Below are 14,486 nucleotides of genomic sequence, written 5' to 3' on the forward strand. Positions count from 1 at the left end.
CCCTCTCAGAGGTGGCACTAAGGAGACCCCTCCTGAGCGGCCGAAGGCAGAGCTCTGTGCAGGGGACATCCCGAGGGGCTCCGTGGGGTTGTGAAGGCCTTGGCGCGGCAGGCACCCTGCTCAGCCAGGCCCCCCCAGACTCCCTGTCCCTCTCTCGATGGCTCGCCCGGCGGGGGGCCGACACACACCAGAGGCTCTGAGCCCTTCTGAGGCTCATTCAGAGGCAAGGCAATGCCTGTCTCTGGGCCTCAGTTTCCTCATCTGGAAAGTGGGCGAATGCTGACCCCAGGGTGCCAGCCTCACGGGGAGGCAGTGAGGTTCAAGGGGGAAGGGAAATCTGCGTGAGTTTTGTGTAGGACCCTCCTACCCTCCTGCAGAGACGGGGGGTCGGGGGGAACAGCACAGCCACAGTGATGGAGGTAGGTGTGGCGCTGAGTCCTTGGAGACCCCAAGGGGCAGGTGTAATCCTCATCTGTACTTTCCAAGGAGGCCGGGCTGCTGACCCACGTTCCCACACCCTGTGAGCACCCGAGCAGGGGTGCAGATCTAGGAATGGAGTACACTGGGATGGCTGGAGCGCTTGCACCAGTGACCAGGACCAAGGTCGTGTCTGCTGGTGGGTGATGGGGGGAGGGTCAGAAGGCCTCACCGACCCTGTCCTCGGCCCTGCAGGAGGGGACCTCCAAGTTTGCCACCCTGGAGATGAACCCCAAGAGAGCCCAGAGGCGGCCGAAGGAGGTGGTGAGTGTGCCCGAGGCTGGGAGAGGAGGGGCCGCCCCGAGCCCCCGCTCCTGTAGCTGCGCTGCCTGACGTGACCCTTAGACCGACCTACTCCGGGGCCTGGGGGCGCTGCGCCCTGACCAGCTGGTGTCGGGGGACTAGTAACCACCAGAGCAGGGGCCTGGAAGATCTGGGCCCAGTGGGGATTTGGGAGGGGGGAGGGGCCGGGGCCATAGATCTTGGGGATTTGCCAAATACCAAGCCTGCAAGGTGACTTGAGGGAGTTTGGGTCCATGCACGCTGGGAGGGAGATTGGGGGGAACTGGCTAAAGGTCCCCAGGCTGCTCCCAGTGGGAGGCCTGAGTGGGGCTGAGGGGTTTTCAGGGGAGGGGCCTTGCTCATCAGTCCCCCCCCGCCCCGCCCAGTTGTCACAGGGTGTCATCCAGGGCACCGTCCCCTACCTGGGCACGTTCCTCACAGACCTGGTGATGCTGGACACTGCAATGAAGGACTATCTGTATGTGAGTGAGCCCAGGGCCGGGGTCGGGGTGGGGGTCCTGAGCCCCGAGCTCTCAGCAGAGGGTGCACCTCATCTTACGAGAGCCCCCTGGCCGTCCCTGTGTCCCGGGGACACCTGCCCATCTCGGCAGTGAGTGAACAGAGCTTGGTGCCCGCCTGGTGGGGCTCATCAGAGCTGCAAGGGGTTTGACCCAGCAGGACACAGCCCCTCCCTCAGGTGGCGGCCATGGGTGGAGCGGCTGGGCCCTCCAGGGTCAGGCACATGTGGCCAACCTGGCCCTCCTGCCCAAGGCCTCAGTCTCTCTAGCTGCTCTCAGACCCCTGAGCCTCGGCGCCCCTCCCACCCCGCCCCGGCACCCCGGCCCCACCCAGGTCCAGGTGTGTGCTGTGCTGCCCCCTGGTGTGTGCTCTGGGTAGTGCATCCTGAGGCCCGTGAGGGGCGGTCATGGGTTAGGGGACACTTTCTGATGGACGCTGGCCGTGTGCTTTCCAGGGGAGACTGATCAACTTCGAGAAGAGGAGGAAGGTGAGCAGACGCAGCCTCGCGGGAAGGGGGCCCGTGTGGGGGGCGGGATCAGAGAGCCACCTGGCTAGAACGGCTGGCTCCGACCCCTCCCTGTTACATTTTTGGGGAGAGCTGGATACAGAGAGAGGGGGAGCCTTTCCCACGGGAGGATGGGGCAGGAGGTCGAATCAAGGACACCTTCCCGGAGGGGCTGTTTGAACCTGGCTGTGAGGACAGGGTGGGAAGTGGGGACCCAGAGGCTGGCACAGGCCCGGCCAACCCAGACCGTCAGCGTCCTGTCCTCCCCTCTGGCCCCAGGAGTTCGAAGTGATCGCCCAGATCAAGCTGCTCCAGTCGGCCTGCAACAATTACAGCATCGCAGCCGAAGAGCACTTCGGGGCCTGGTTCCGGGCGATGGAGCGGCTCAGCGAGGCTGACAGGTGAGTCCGGGCAGGAGCTGGGGGGGCACACGCGGGCTGCCCCGGGCAGCTCCGGAGAGCCTGTGGCTGGCGATCCTGGGCAGCCTTGGGTGCCGTCACTGGTGACGGCCGGGCCCCTGGACTCTAGCTGCCGGGCAGGCACCGGGAGGGAGACCCGGGTGCGACTCCCCACAGCCGCCGCTTTGTCCTGTAGCTACTCCTTGTCGTGTGAGCTGGAGCCCCCTTCCGAGTCGGCCAGCAACACCCTCAAGGTCAAGAAGAACACGGCCATCGTCAAGCGCTGGAGCGAGTTGAGTGCCCGGGTGGGCAGGGGCGCTCCCTCGGGGCTCAGGGAAGCTTCGGGCTGCGAGTGGGCTCGGGGGTCAGGCAGCTGGCACTGGGATCCCAGCTCCCCCGCCGACAGCCCTGTGACTGGGCCACTTGCTCCACCCCTCTGGGCCTCAGTTTTTCCCCCTGTGAAATGGGGTGATGCTAAATGATCTGTCGGATGCTGGAGCCAACGGGGTGATTGCCTGAGCACTCGGCACAGAGTGCAGGGGACAGGGGTGGGCTGTGTCCCAGAAGAGGCCTCCCCTAAGTCAGCCAGCCCTTCCATTGCAGCCGCCAGGCCCCCAGCACGGAGCTCAGTACCGGCAGCAGCTGCCACTCCAAGTCCTGTGACCAGCTCAGGTGCGGCCCCTACCTCAGCAGCGGGGACATTGCCGACGCACTGAGTGTCCACTCGGCCGGCTCCTCCAGCTCCGATGTGGAGGAGATCACCATGAGCTTTGTCCCAGAGTCCCCTGACGGCCAGGAGAAGAAGGTGACTGCCCCACCCCCTCCCTGACAGCCCTTCTCAGCCCTTCCTAGGGCCAGAGTTCCCCGCTGCACACCAGAAGCCCCCGGAGCTGGACAGTGGCCCGGGGCTTCCGCTGATCGTGCCGTCCCCGCAGTTCTGGGAGTGCACCTCCCAGTCGTCCCCGGAGACCTCCGGCATCAGCTCGGCCTCCAGCAGCACCTCGTCCTCCTCAGCCTCCACCACGCCCGTGGCCACCACGCGCACCCACAAGCGCTCCGTGTCAGGGGTCTGCAGCTACAGCTCCTCCCTGCCCCTCTACAACCAGCAGGTGGGCGACTGCTGCATCATCCGGGTGAGCCTGGACGTGGACAACGGCAACATGTACAAGAGCATCCTGGTGAGCCGGGCGGCGTCCCCGCGGGCCCCCCACTCTGCCGGGCAGCAAATCCGTATTGAACACCATGGGTCACCCCTGCCCTCCCAGAGCTGGTCTCCTGGTGGGTTGGGAAGGACAGAGGGCCAACCAGGGAAGGGAATGAAAACAGCTAGTGTGGGCTTCCCTGGTGGCGCAGTGGTTGGGAGTCCGCCTGCCGATGCAGGGGACGCGGGTTCGTGCCCCGGTCCGGGAGGATCCCACATGCCGCGGAGCGGCTGGGCCCGTGAGCCATGGCCGCTGAGCTTGCGCGTCCGGAGCCTGTGCTCCGCAATGGGAGAGGCCACAGCGGTGAGGCCCGCGTACCGCAAAAAAAAAACGACAAAAAACCAGCTGTGTGTCGATGGTGATCCGTGCCGGGGTGGTGGACTAGGGGTTTACAGCAGCAGTGGGGCAGGACCTCACCCATAAAGGGCCTGAGTGTGGGGGGAAGGAGGGAGCAGCGTGCAGCCTCCCAGGACAGGAGTGTGCCTGGGGCTTGGAGGAGAAGCAGGAGGTCCGCAGTGAAGGAGCAGGGGTCGGGGGAAGAGTAGGGCTCAGCAGAGCAGGCCAGCGTCAGGGGCCTGGATCTCATGTGAGACAGGTGGGAGCACTGTTCGTTGGAGCACAGGAGGGGCAGCAGTGACTTCCGGCCTCTCCGTGGGCGATGGGCTGGTGCCGGCAGATGCAGGGCGGCCAGTTAGGAGGCGGCGGCTGCAATCCAGGGCGGGTAGCAATGGCTGCACCAGGCTGGTGGCCGCGGAGGTGGCCGGCAGTGTCAGACACCGGGGATCGTTGGAGGTGTCGAGATCTTGCCAGTGGGAGTTGCCCACAAACACTGTGTATGTTGGGGAGGGGTTGGGGGCTGGGGGGACTCCTCTCATCCTCCAGAACTCAGGCTGCCAGTGAGCCATTTGCACCCCAGAATCCTCCCACACTGGGTCAGATGCCCCATTAACACTGTCACCTGTGTCACCCCGAGTCTAAGGCCCGCCTGTGCTCTGGCCCTTGGGGTCGAGGCAGCAGGGCTCGGTCTGCACTCTCCACCACTGCAGCCTCCAGCCAGTGGAGGCCTGGCACGTAGGCGGCCACTGGGCATCCAGCCAGCTGCTCCTCTCTCACCTCCAGGGCTGGGACTAGATGCCGTCTGTACCCAGGTGCAATGATACCGTTGTCCCAGATGGGCAGGGTCAAGGGGGACGGTTAGGGGGAGCAGCCCCGGGGGCAGGCGGTTGCCCTAGGTGGTGTTGGGAGGAGGTGGCAGGCTTGCAGGAGTTGGGGGGTAAGTGATCGGGTCCATGGAGGCCTCCCCAGAGGGGCAGGAGAAGGAGGCGCAGCCCCCCTGGACCCAGCCTCGGGTCAGAGGCCGTGAGCCCCTGTGCGCACAGCGCCGAGGCAGCTCTGCGGGCCCTTGGCTGCTACACCCCGGACCCTCAAGCTACACCAGACCCTTGCCCTGATGGCCTGTCCCCCACCCCGTCCAGGTGACCAGCCAGGACAAGGCCCCAGCTGTCATCCGCAAAGCCATGGACAAACACAACCTGGATGAGGATGAGCCAGAAGACTACGAGCTGGTGCAGGTTATTTCGGACGATCGAAGTAAGTCAGGGCCGGTCAGGCGGGCGCTGGGGCCGCGGGGCAGGGAGCACCGTGCCCCAGGCCCACCACCCCGGAAGACGTGCCACCAGGGTGGGCGTGGGCTTTGTCCACACACAGACCTGCCTAGGGGCAGCTCTGGATGCCCCCAGTGTCTCCTCACTGGCTCCTGGTGGCTGCTGGGCCCTTGTCCCTTGCCCTTCCGTGGCCGTGAACAGTCAGTGGGAGACCTCGTTCAGTGCTAGCATCGTTGAGGAGGGGAGAGAAAAGGCTTTTCTCCTGGGGCCAGGCAGCCAGATGGCCGAGCCCACAGGCCGTACAAAAGGGCGTTTTCTGGCTAAGATGGGAAATGAGTGCTTCAGAAAAGATCACGACTACCGTGGATTAAAGCATCGAATTTGTGAAAATCCGTGAACGTGTGACACTGTCTTAGTCCGTTCTGGCTGCTATAACAAAACACCACCACTGGTGGCTTCTAAATGACAGAGATTTATTTCTCCTGGTTCTGGAGCTAGAAGTCCAAGATCAGGGTGCCAGCATGGTCAGGTTCTGGTGAAGGCCCTCTTCTGGGTTGCCGGCGGCTGACTCCTCACTGTGAACCCAAATGGTGGAAGGGCGTGGGGAGCTCTCTGGGGTCCCTTTCATAAGGGCACGAATCCCATTCGTGGGGCTCCACCCTGATGACCTAATGGCCTCCCAAAGGCCTCACCTCCTAATCCCATCACATTGGGGGTTAGGATTTCAACAAATTTAGAGAGGACACCAACTTTCAGCCCATAGCAGATACTAAACACAGAGGCTACTAGGGAGCAGCTGGGTATTCTAAAAACTGGGAAGGGAAAGGATCAAGAACAAGCACAAACTTGGAACCAGACAGCTACGGCTTGTAGACCTCGGGCAAATTCCTTAAGTCCTCTGTGCCTGTTTTCCCATCCCCACAATGGAGATAAAATAGGCAGTGAGTTGATCCATATATACATGGATTATATGCTCATGTGTGTACGTGTGCCGTAGACGTGCCATAACTGCAAAGATTATCGTCACTCTTTCCTTTCCCATGAGCTGATCCCGCATTCACAGCCATTACCCAGACAGTTAGCAATGACCCGCCACGATCGCTAGAAGTTCTTTTCTAAATCCTCTCTTACCTTGTTGCACCATTTTGGTGAGGTAAGCAAGGCAGGTGGGACCCCCATCTTACAGAAGAGGAAGCCTGAGACCTAGACAGGTTGAGGACCAGAGTAAGAGCCACACGATGGAGCCCAGAGCACACATGTTCCAGCCCAGCAGTGGAGAGTATCAGGCTCAAGGCCAGAGGAGAGGGTGGGAAACAGAGCCAAGAGCAAGTACCTGCTGGGATCCTGGCACCCTATGAAACCCTGTGCAGGAGGCCTGGGGCAAAGCCCGCCCTTAACTTGGCCCCAGAGCCCTTGTCCTGAGTTGTGCAGGATTTGGGGGAGGTGATCTAGGTTCTAGAAAGCTTATTGCAGCTGGACCTCCCGATCAGTGAAGGCAGCAGGGGGCAGGATGGGATGACCCTTTGCCAGCTGCAGACTGAGGTGGGGCTTCCTGGAGTCGGAGTCCTTTTTATTTTTATTTTATTTTTATTTTTGGCTGTGTCAGGTCTTCGTTGCTGCGCACAGGCTTTCTGTAGTTGTGGCGAGCAGGGGCTACTCTTTGTTGCGGTGCGCGGGCTTCTCATTGCGGTGACCTCTCTTGTTGCAGAGCACGGGCTCTAGGTGCGCAGGCTTCAGTAGTTTTGGCACTCAGGCTCAGTAGTTGTAGTGCATGGGCTTAGTAGTTGTGACGCGCAGGCTCTAAGGTACGCGGGCTTCAGTAGTTGTGGCGCGTGGGCTTAGTTGTTCCACGGCACATGGGATCTTCCCGGACCAGGGCTCGAACCTATGTCCCCTGCGTTGGCAGGCGTATTCTTAACCACTGCACCACCAGGGAAGTCCCCAGAGTCCTTTTTGTTTTTGAGTTCCTTTTTTCTTTTTTTTTTTTAAATTAATTACTTATTTATTTTTGACTGTGCTGGGTCTTTGTTGCTGCGTGCGGGCTTTCTCTAGTTGTGGCGAGAGGGGGCTACTCTTTGTTGTGGTACGCAGGCTTCTCACCGCGGTGCCTTCTCTTGTTGCGGAGCACGGGCTCTAGGCGTGCAGACTTCAGTAGCTGCGGCACACGGGCTCAGTAGTTGTGGCTCGCGGGCTCTAGAGCACAGGCTCAGTAGTTGTGGCGCACGGGCTTAGTTGCTCCACGGCATGTGGGATCTTCCCAGACCAAGGATCAAACCCGTGTCTCCTGCATTGGCAGGCGGATTCTTAACCACTGTGCCACCAGGGAAGTCCCTCAGTGCCTCAGCAGAGTCTGTCCCAGGCAGGTGTCATTAAGGGGGGTCCTTGGTGGTCCTGGAGTTGCCTTGAGGAGTCTCAGGTGTCTGGATCAGGCCTGCCCTCCTGGGGGCTCTCAAGTGGTGGGGTGTCCAGTGGGGCCCGCATAAGCACAGCTGACCCTCTGCCCCTCCCCGACCAGAGCTGAAGATCCCTGACAACGCCAACGTGTTCTACGCCATGAACTCTACTGCCAACTATGACTTTGTCCTAAAGAAACGGACCTTCACCAAGGGGGCAAAGGTCAGGCATGGAGCCAGCTCTACCCTCCCACGCATGAAGCAGAAGGGACTCAAGATTGCCAAGGGCATCTTCTAACTTGTCCCTAGCTGGCCAGCCACAGAGCCGCCCTTTCCAGGGTCTAGCTGGCTGGGCAACTAAGCACTTACAGACTACAGTGGCTCAGGCCAGGTGGGCACCTGCGCCCAAGCTGCCAGCCCAGGCCACCCCCAGACTCCAGTTTCACCCTGAACCTCTCCTGCTGCCGGGATTGACGCCTGCCCGTCGATGGCTGACCTGGCCTCCCCTGGACCACTCGCTGCCTAAGGTGCCTTCTGCTCTCTGGAACCAGAGGACGAGCTGACTTTTGCCAAGGAGCGCTGCCAATGGGCAGGGAGCCCTGCATGCCGCCGGGCACTGCCCTCCGTACACTTCCCTCACACCTTCCCAGGTGTGGGCCACTGCCACCTGTGCCCATGGGCACCCCAGGGCACTACTCATCCACCGGGTCTGACCACTGCAGTTCTCTCCTCCCACCATCGTGGCCTTCCTCAGGCTGCACCAAAGATTCCATCATCAGGGCCAACTGAAAGGGAGGGAGTCTCGCCCACTGCCCACTCCAGCCCTCCCCTGGCAGAGGAGAGAGACACCCCCTTCACGGACCACACTCTTAACCGGTGAGTGAGGACGGTCTCGGCCAAGTCCCACTGATGTCAGATTTCGTGACACTGCAAGTGCCATCCACCACTGTATCCTGGGCTTTACGAGACCACACGAGACGGGGATTGGTGGGAAAGGAGGGTTTCGGGGGGAGGGGAGGGGGATTGAATATTTGTATAAAAGGTGAAAAAAAATGTTTACCAGTTGGGGAGGGGCAATATTTATTTGTTGTAAATAGCAAATGCTAGACTTGAATATTATATTAAAATCCTGTTTCTACTATAGCCTGGGAGCTGTGGTATTGTTCTTTCATTGCCTGTGCTCATTGAAGTGAGATACAGACTCTCACATTCCATGTTCAAATAGGAAGTCTTGCAGGGTTATTGGTTTATTTTACACAGGAAATAAAGAAGGGCAGGAAAAGCAAGAAGGGCCAGCCCCCCTTCTCTGGCTCACTTAAGGAAACAGAGAAGTCCACCTTTCACAGAGCAGATGTTCACTTCAGTATCATTAAACTGGGCCATGAGCTGAGACAGCCCCTCAGAACCCCTGGTATTTGAATTTGGAAGCGCTTTCACACGGCATAGCAGCAACCTGTGGAATTCCAGTGTTTTTAAAAACAACGTTTTGGGGACTTCCCTGGTGGCGCAGTGGTTAAGACTCCGCACTCCCAATGCAGGGGGCCCGGGTTCGATCCCTGGTCAAGAAACTAGATCCCACACGCATGCCGCAACTAAGAGTTCGCATGCCACAACTAAGGAGCCCGCGTGCCACAGCTAAGACCCAGTGCAACCAAATAAATAAATATTTTTTAAATAAATAAAAATAATGTTTTTAACAGAAAATGGTGGAGTAAAGATCAGTCTCTCCATGGAAACAACAATGAAGCTGGGGAAAAAAAACTATCAGAATCAACAATTTTGGGACTCTGGAACCTCATCAGACACAACAACCAGGAGAGTGCTTGATGAAGGGTGACGGCTGCTGAACTTCAGCTGTTAAGGAAATCTCTGTCAGGTCACACACTGACCCCCTGAGACAATGGGGCAGAAGCTGCCGTGACTACACAACAAGGAATATAGGCCTTGCAAAAACAGTTTGGGAAAGTCACTACAGAAACGGAAGACGGCAGCCCTCAAGCCACAGAAGCGATCCCTGAGGAGGGGGAGAATCTGATTTCCAGAGTTACGATATTATAATTCTCAATATCCAGGTCTCAACAAATCACAAAGCGTATCAAGAAACAGAAAAATAGGGCTTGTTCACAGGAAAAAAAAAAAAAAGAATTGGACAGAAACTATCCCTGAGGAGGCTCAGACATTAAAATTACGAGTCAGAGACATTAAGTCAGCTGTCTTGAATATGTTCGGCGAGCGAAAAGGAGCCACAGACAAAAAAACTAAAGGAAATCAAGAGAACAATGTACGAACATGTAGGGAATTTAGTAAAGAGATAGAAATTATAAAAATAAACCAAGTGGAAATTCTGGATCTGAAAAGTACAATAACTGAAATGAAGAACTCACTAGAGGGATTCAGTGGCAGATCTGAGCAGTCAGAAGAAAGAATCCGTGAACTAAGGCAGTGGACATTATTCTGCCTGAGGAGCAGAAAGGAAAAAGAATGAAGAAGATTGAACAGACCCAGAGGGACTGTGGGGACACCATCCAATGTAACTGCATATGCATAAAGAGAGTCCCAGAAGGAGAGAGATTATTTGAAGAAATAATGGCTGAAAACATCTCAAATTTGATCAAAGACATAAATCTACACATTAAGAAGCTGAATGAACTCCAAGCACGATAAACTCAAAGAGAGCCACACAAGACACATTACAACACAACTGTTGAAAGACAAAAAGGAAATCTTGAAAGCAGCAAGAAAGAAACAATCACGTGCAAGGGGTGGGGTGGGGTCCCTCCACAATAAGATTAACAGCTGATTTTTTTCATTAGAAACCATGGCAACCAGAAGGCCGTAGAGTAACATAGTTAAAGTGTTGAAAGATGAGAATTCCCTGGTAGTCCAGTGGTTAGGACTGTGTGCTTCCACTGCAGGGGGCACAGGTTCAATCTCCAGTCAGGGAACTAAGATCCCGCATGCCAAGCGGTGTGGCCAAAAACAATAGAAAATAGAGTGTTGAAAGAAAAAGAATTCTGTATGTAGTAAACTCTCCTTTAAGGATGAAGGGAAATTAAGATGTTGCCGGATAAGCAAAGTTAAGGCAGTTTGTTATTAATAGTCCTGCCTACAGGGAGTGCTAAAGGGAGCCTTTTGGGTTGAATGAAAGAGCACTAGACTGTAACTCCAAGCCATGTGAAAAAGTAAAGAACACTAGGTGAGGTAACTAACAGGTAATTCTAAAAGCCTGTATTGTTGCACTTTTGTTTGTACCTTTTCTTTTTTTTTTTCTATATGACTTAAAACGCAGATTCATAAAACAATAAGTATAAGTGTGTTAATGGGAACAGGATGTATAAAGACATAACCTGTGACAACAACCACATAAAGGGGGAGGGATGGAGATCAGAGGAGCTGCATGTTCGTATACTACTGAAACTAATTTGGTATTATTCAAACTAGACTGTTACGAGTTTAAGATGTTCCTTGTAATCCCAAAGGCAATCAATAAGAAAATATTTTTTTAGGAATACACAGGAAAGAAAGGAATCAAAATGGTGCACTATTAAAAAAAGATCAACCAAAGGAATTCCCCAGCGGTCCAGTGATTAGAACTCTGCACTTTCACTGCCGAGGGCCCAGGTTCAGTCCCTGGTCAGGGAACTAAGATCCCACAAGCTGCGAGGTGTGGCCAAAAACAAAAATTTTTTTTTAATTAAAAAAAAAAATCAAATCCTTAAAAAGCAATAGTGGTGGAATTGAGGAACAAAAAGTGTAGAAGGCATACAGTTATACAAACAAATAGCTAAATGGAAGAAGAAAGTGCTTATCAGTAATTACTGTAAATGTAAATGGGTTAAACTCTCCAATTAAAAGTCAGAGTGATAAAATGGATTTTTAAAAAGCCTGATCCACCTATCTACAAAGATATGAAAAAGTTGAAATAAAGGATGGAAAAGGATATTCTGTGAAAATAGTAAACAAAAGGTAGCCGAACGGCTATGTTATTATCAGACAAAATAGACTAAGTCAAAAAGGTAACAAGAGAGAAAGTATATATCGCTTAAAGATTCAATCCATCAAGAATATAGAACAATTGTAAACATATACACATCTCCAAAACACATGAAGCAAAAATGGACGTAATTGAAGAGAGAAATAGACGGGTGGAGACTTCAGACCTCACTTCCAATAATGACTAGAACAACCAGACAGGAGACCAGTAAGGAAACGGGGCTTGAACAACCCCAGACATCAGATGAGACCTAGCTAACGTGTATAGAATATAACAGAGAACACACCTTCTCAAGAACATGTGGCGTGTTCTCAAGCATAGACCACGCATTACACCACAAAACAAGTCTCAGTAATTTTTAAAAGATTGAAATTGTACAAAGCATCTTTTCCAACCACAGTGGAATAAAGCCAGAAATCTACAGGAGAAGAAAGCTGGAATACTCATAAGTATGTGAAAATTAAACAACACACTCTTTTAACAACCAGTGGGTCAAAGAAGAAGTCACAGGGATATTAGAAAATGCCTTGAGATGAAAGGAATCAAAACCAATGTACCAAAAACTTATAGATGTGGCAAAAGTAGTACAAAGAGGAAATTTTACTCCTGTCAATGCCTACATTAAAAAATAAGATTTCAAATCAGTAACCTAACTCTACACCTTAAAGAACTAGAAAAAGAGCAAACTAAACCCAAAGCTAGCTGAAGGAAGGAAATAATAAAGATTATAGGGGAGAGAAACGAAACAGAGGAGTAGAAAAACAGAGAAGATCAACAAAACCAAAAGTTGGTTCTTTGAAAAACAATCAATGAAATTAACAAACCTCTAGCTAGATTGACTGAAGAAAAAAAAGGGGAAAAAGACATTCAAATTACTAAAACCTGAAACGAAAGTGGGAACATCACTACCAACTTTACAGAAATACGGATTATGAGAGAATACTGTGCACAATTGTTCGTCAACGGTATGCATAGGAATATTATTCAGACGTAAAAAGGAATGGAGCTCTGATTCATGCTACAACGTGGATGGACCTTGAAAACACTGATTCCACTTGTAAGAAATATCTGGAACAGGCAAATTGATTGGAACAGAAAGTAGAAGAGATTACTGGGGTGGAGGTGGAGGGGGGGAATGGGCAGTTAATGGGTATAAAGTTTCTATTTGGGGTGATGAAAAGTTTTGGAAATAGTGGTGATGGTTGCACAACAGTGTGAATAGAATTAATGTCACTGAATCATACTTTTAAAAATAAAATATTTGGGACTTCCCTGGTGGTCCAGTGGTTAAGAATCTGCCTTCCAATGCAGGGGACGTGGGTTCGATCCCTGGCCGGGGAACTAAGATCCCCACATGCTGCAGGGCAACTAAACCTGTGGGCCACAACTAGAGAGCCTGCGTGCCGCAACTACTAAGCCCGCGCGCTCTGGAGCCTGCGCACTAGAGAGAAGCCCGAGAGCCGCAATGAAAGACCCGACACAGCCAAATAAATAAATAAATAATAAATCTTTAAATAAATAAATAATCTATTTAATAATTTAATATTTAAATAAATGTTTGTTTATAAAATTCACATTTTTATGTTATATATATTTTTATCCCAGTTTTTAAAAAAATAACTTCCTCCCAAGCTGCTTTTCTTTTTTTTCTTATTGGCAAAATATTTTTTTTAAATTAATTTTTATTGGAGTATAGTTGATTTACAATGTTGTGTTCGTTTCTGCTGCACAGCAAAGTGAATCAATTATACATATATCCACTCTTTTTTAGATTCTTTTCCCATATAGGTTATTACAGAGTACTGAGTAGAGTTCAGAATGCTATACAGTAGGTTCTTATTAGTTATCTGTATTATATATAGTAGACTGGGATTGACATATACAAGCTGATTTCTACAGCTTTCCAGGAAGAGGGAGCATTTTCTCCTTGTCCTGTTAGAGTGTCTTGACCACCAGTCTACCACTTGTAGATTTCAAGGTCAAACTCTGGAATTTCATCAGCAGTAACTGGGGAGAAATTGTCAACAGATCAAAAAGTGCAGTGTGGGAAGGAACGGGCCAGGGGGTCATTATTAGCCAGTGGCCTATGGACAGCAGGGGACTCTGCATCCTCCAGGGCCCTGTGATCGACCCTTGATCTCCTGGAATCCTTGCCTCTGACATCAGAATTCCTTTTCCTGCTGGTTTCACGTCCGGGAGAAGTGTTTGTGATGCAGCTTTTAAGGCTGCAGCTGGGCCTCGTTCCTTAAGCATTTCTGCTCTTGTGAACTAGAATTTCCAGCAACTCTAGGATTTTCTGCAACTCTTCACACAATTGATTTCACCCAGAAACTCGCTAGAAGGCGTCCTGCCTCTCTCTGTCTGGCATGTGGTGGCCACTCATCCGGGCTGGCGTCTGATGAATCCCGGGTGAGTGCTGGTTTGCCAGGGTAAGGAGACTGATTCCTGCCAGTGAAGGACCCCTGCATTGTCCCTCTCTAGCCAAGATAAAGTCAGAGGCCGTGTGGTTCTGAGGTCCACCGTCTTACACAATCACCAGTTTACAAAGGCAGTTGTGTTGGTACTATGTCCTAAAGGCTAGCTGGGCCGGAGCCCTTAGAGCTTGCAGAGTCCCCCAGAATGGCTGCGTTTTTTTGTCCAAGTCTGTGTTGTGGTTATGTCACGGGGCGGGGGGTTGTTTGAACCTTTCCCGCGGGGAAGGTTGAAAGATGAGGCATGGGGGCGGGGAGGGGGGATGCCCCCAAGACTGCCAACCCACAGACACGCTTGGGCACAGCCTTGCCAACGACATACTGAAGCACCACGTCTCGTCAGGGTGGTAAACAGACTCTGACCTGAGCTCACCTGTGCATTCCCCCGGGGCTTCATCATGAGAGGAGTTAAAGGGTTACCACTTGGCCCATCAGGGAGCCTCCAGGACTCTGGACAGGCCTCTGGCCCGCACCTTGATATTTTCAGCTTCATCCCCTGGATAAAGCCTGGAAAGGCAAGAGCCAGACGAATTACGAGGCGTCTCCCCAAGTTGTCCCGACGGCTGCGGGCGTCACCCAGACACACAGCAGGGCTCGCCCCTGCCAGGGAGGCCCGTGCAGCCTAGGGACTGAGCACACAC

General features: G+C 53.2%; 1 protein-coding gene across 8 annotated transcripts in view; it reads left to right on the forward strand.

Moving 5' to 3' along the window:
* RALGDS (ral guanine nucleotide dissociation stimulator) overlaps window positions 1-14,486 on the forward strand; it is a 66,922-nt gene that overhangs the window by 38,480 nt on the left and 13,956 nt on the right. For 7 of the 8 annotated variants that reach the window (XM_060300238.1, XM_030838426.2, XM_060300236.1 and 4 more), the window contains exons 10-18: window positions 673-741; window positions 1,146-1,241; window positions 1,733-1,765; window positions 2,063-2,184; window positions 2,378-2,473; window positions 2,785-2,986; window positions 3,117-3,359; window positions 4,859-4,973; window positions 7,503-8,523. In XM_060300238.1, coding sequence (XP_060156221.1) covers window positions 673-741; window positions 1,146-1,241; window positions 1,733-1,765; window positions 2,063-2,184; window positions 2,378-2,473; window positions 2,785-2,986; window positions 3,117-3,359; window positions 4,859-4,973; window positions 7,503-7,678 — 1,152 coding nt within the window. In that variant the 3' untranslated portion in view covers window positions 7,679-8,523. Of the gene's footprint in view, window positions 1-672; window positions 742-1,145; window positions 1,242-1,732; window positions 1,766-2,062; window positions 2,185-2,377; window positions 2,474-2,784; window positions 2,987-3,116; window positions 3,360-4,858; window positions 4,974-7,502; window positions 8,524-14,486 lie in introns of those variants that run through there. The other variant, XM_060300237.1, reaches the window with a different exon arrangement.

Source organism: Globicephala melas, chromosome 6 (genome assembly GCF_963455315.2).
Source record: "Globicephala melas chromosome 6, mGloMel1.2, whole genome shotgun sequence".
Lineage (NCBI taxonomy): Eukaryota > Metazoa > Chordata > Mammalia > Artiodactyla > Delphinidae > Globicephala > Globicephala melas.